Source organism: Carcharodon carcharias, chromosome 11, assembly GCF_017639515.1.
Source record: "Carcharodon carcharias isolate sCarCar2 chromosome 11, sCarCar2.pri, whole genome shotgun sequence".
NCBI lineage: Eukaryota > Metazoa > Chordata > Chondrichthyes > Lamniformes > Lamnidae > Carcharodon > Carcharodon carcharias.
The window spans coordinates 92,006,874-92,008,938 of record NC_054477.1 but is presented as its reverse complement, the minus strand read 5'-3'; the positions used below and the strand labels follow the sequence as shown (position 1 = coordinate 92,008,938).

The 2,065-nt window shown below is 54.0% G+C and overlaps 1 protein-coding gene across 1 annotated transcript; it reads right to left on the bottom strand.

Annotated features, from left to right (window-relative positions):
• Nucleotides 1–1,189: 1,189 nt before the first annotated feature.
• LOC121283902 (histone H2B 5-like) lies at nt 1,190–1,570 on the bottom strand. Its single transcript, XM_041198705.1, has 2 exons — nt 1,439–1,570; nt 1,190–1,354 (listed from the first exon to the last, which is right to left on the bottom strand). The coding sequence occupies exons 1-2, from the start codon at nt 1,568–1,570 to the stop codon at nt 1,190–1,192; spliced, it is 297 nt and encodes a 98-aa protein (XP_041054639.1).
• Nucleotides 1,571–2,065: the final 495 nt, after the last annotated feature.

Sequence of the window (2,065 nt, the reverse complement as noted above, 5' to 3'; positions counted from 1 at the left end):
GGATAAAGGGCGGGACATTGGAAATGATGATCCTCTGGGCGGTGGCCCCCAAAGGATCCATCGCCAGAAAGGTCCCACCCACAGTGAGCCCCATTTCCAGGGCCAGGTGCACCGCCTGGTCGGTCCTCAAGAAAATTACGGCTTTGCTGTACATTTTCGAGGCTGTGATGATGGCCAAGGGGCCAACAACTCTAGCCATTGCCCTGACACACGCCCCGATGGTCATGTCGGGATGGGTGTAGCTTTTCACCCTGAGTTGTTTACTCAGCAGCCGGAAAGGTGACGGGGCAGCAGGAGCAGCAACAGGAGCTGAGGAGGCCACTGCCCCTGCTTAGGTGGCTTTGGAAGGCCCCGCCACCGGTGACAATGATGCTGCCTTGAGGCAGTCAAGCCACACCCACCCCGGGAAAAAGATGTTAGTGACAGGAAAGCAGGGGGAGATAAATGACCTCCCCTGCCAGGTGTTCAAAAGAGAGAGAAGCAGAGAGAGAGGAGGGCACAGGAGGAGGTCAAGAAGGACAGGGTGGATGTGTGCCAAAGGTGGGGAGGGGTGGGGTTGCTATTCCGATAGGGGAGGGCGCCGTCTTCACCAGGCAGCCAGGACTCCCTGGCAAACAGAAGCTGGTACAGACAATCTTCACCACGCAGCCCCAGCCAGCCTGGACTTCGAAAATGGGAAGAGGAGGGTTGGGGTGGATACCAATGAAAACAGTGTAAATTGCAGTCCAACACCCACACCTCCACTTCTCCCTCCCCTATTGCAGCACAGTCCAATACAACCCCCCACCCCCCCTTAAGTCTCTATGCGCACACCTCTGGATGCCAATGATGGAAAGTTTTTCTCCCTCCTGGTCTGCTCCTCTCCTTCCTCTTTCTTTGATGTAGGCCTGAAAGCCTCAGGCCTTGAGCTGTAGGCCTCCCCTCCCACAGGTGTTTGGAGCGGGCAGCAGCACCACAATAGGCAGCCCAGGTCTTCAATGGGCCTTCAAGCCTCAGCTTACAGGCCACTTACAGCTCTTCAGGCAGCAGCAAAAGCTGAAATTTACTACAGCAATAGCAGGAGCAACCACACTGGAAATGTAGCAGCAGCCAGCAGCACACCCATTTCTCCACACTCCCAGCTGCAGCAGCAACTCCAACCAAGCCACAGCTGAGAGCGATTGGGAGATTGATCTTTAGAATTGTCTACCTAAACTGAGTTGGTGTACTTGGTGACCGCTTTGGTGCCTTCGGAGATGGCATATTTGGCCAATTCCCCTGGCAGCATGAGGCGGACGGCGTTCCAGATCTCCCTGGCCAAGATGGTGTGGCACTTGTTGTAGTGAATGAGGTGTGAAGCCTCGGAGGTGATGCACTCGAAAATGTCAACAACGAAGGAATTCATAACACTCATGGCCTTGGATGAGATCCTGGTGGAAGGGTGGACCTGAGTCAGCACCCTGTACCCGTGAATAGAATACTTGTGAGATTTTCTCCGCTTCTTAGGCGGCTTCTTGGTGACTTTAATCAGTGACTGTTTCGATGCTTTGTGGGACGCACCGTCCTTCGCCACAGCCACCACATCAGGCATTCCACTCAACTCGGATCAAATCAAGTGACATCGAGCTGCACAGCCTGGCCACGGCTGTTACTCACTTGTACATACTGTTCACTATTGTCAATAAACTCCCAAGAATGTCTCCCTGCTTACAGCTCCTTCTTCTGATGAGCAGTGTTCTTGTCACTCAGATGTGAAACCTTTCTGCACAAGATAAAGGCAGGTGTCTTAGTCCAGGGCCTCTTCCCTGTGCTCTGTGCAGCCTTCAGACCACAGTGATGGTCTGGCCTCTCACTCTCTGGAAACATTACTGGTGCCTGCACCTTGGCAGTGCTGGTCATTACTGCCAGAATGTAGTGGGCAGGAGCCACAGAGTTCTCTCATACTCCCTGTGTGATCTCACACAGCCCCTTTAAGGTGGGGCTGGCCTCTATCACACCAGCATCTGTGACCAGTGATGCTGTGCACCAGCTCCCGAAGGGCTGAGGTGCTGAAGGCGGACACAGCATCAGATGTGTCTAAAGTTTC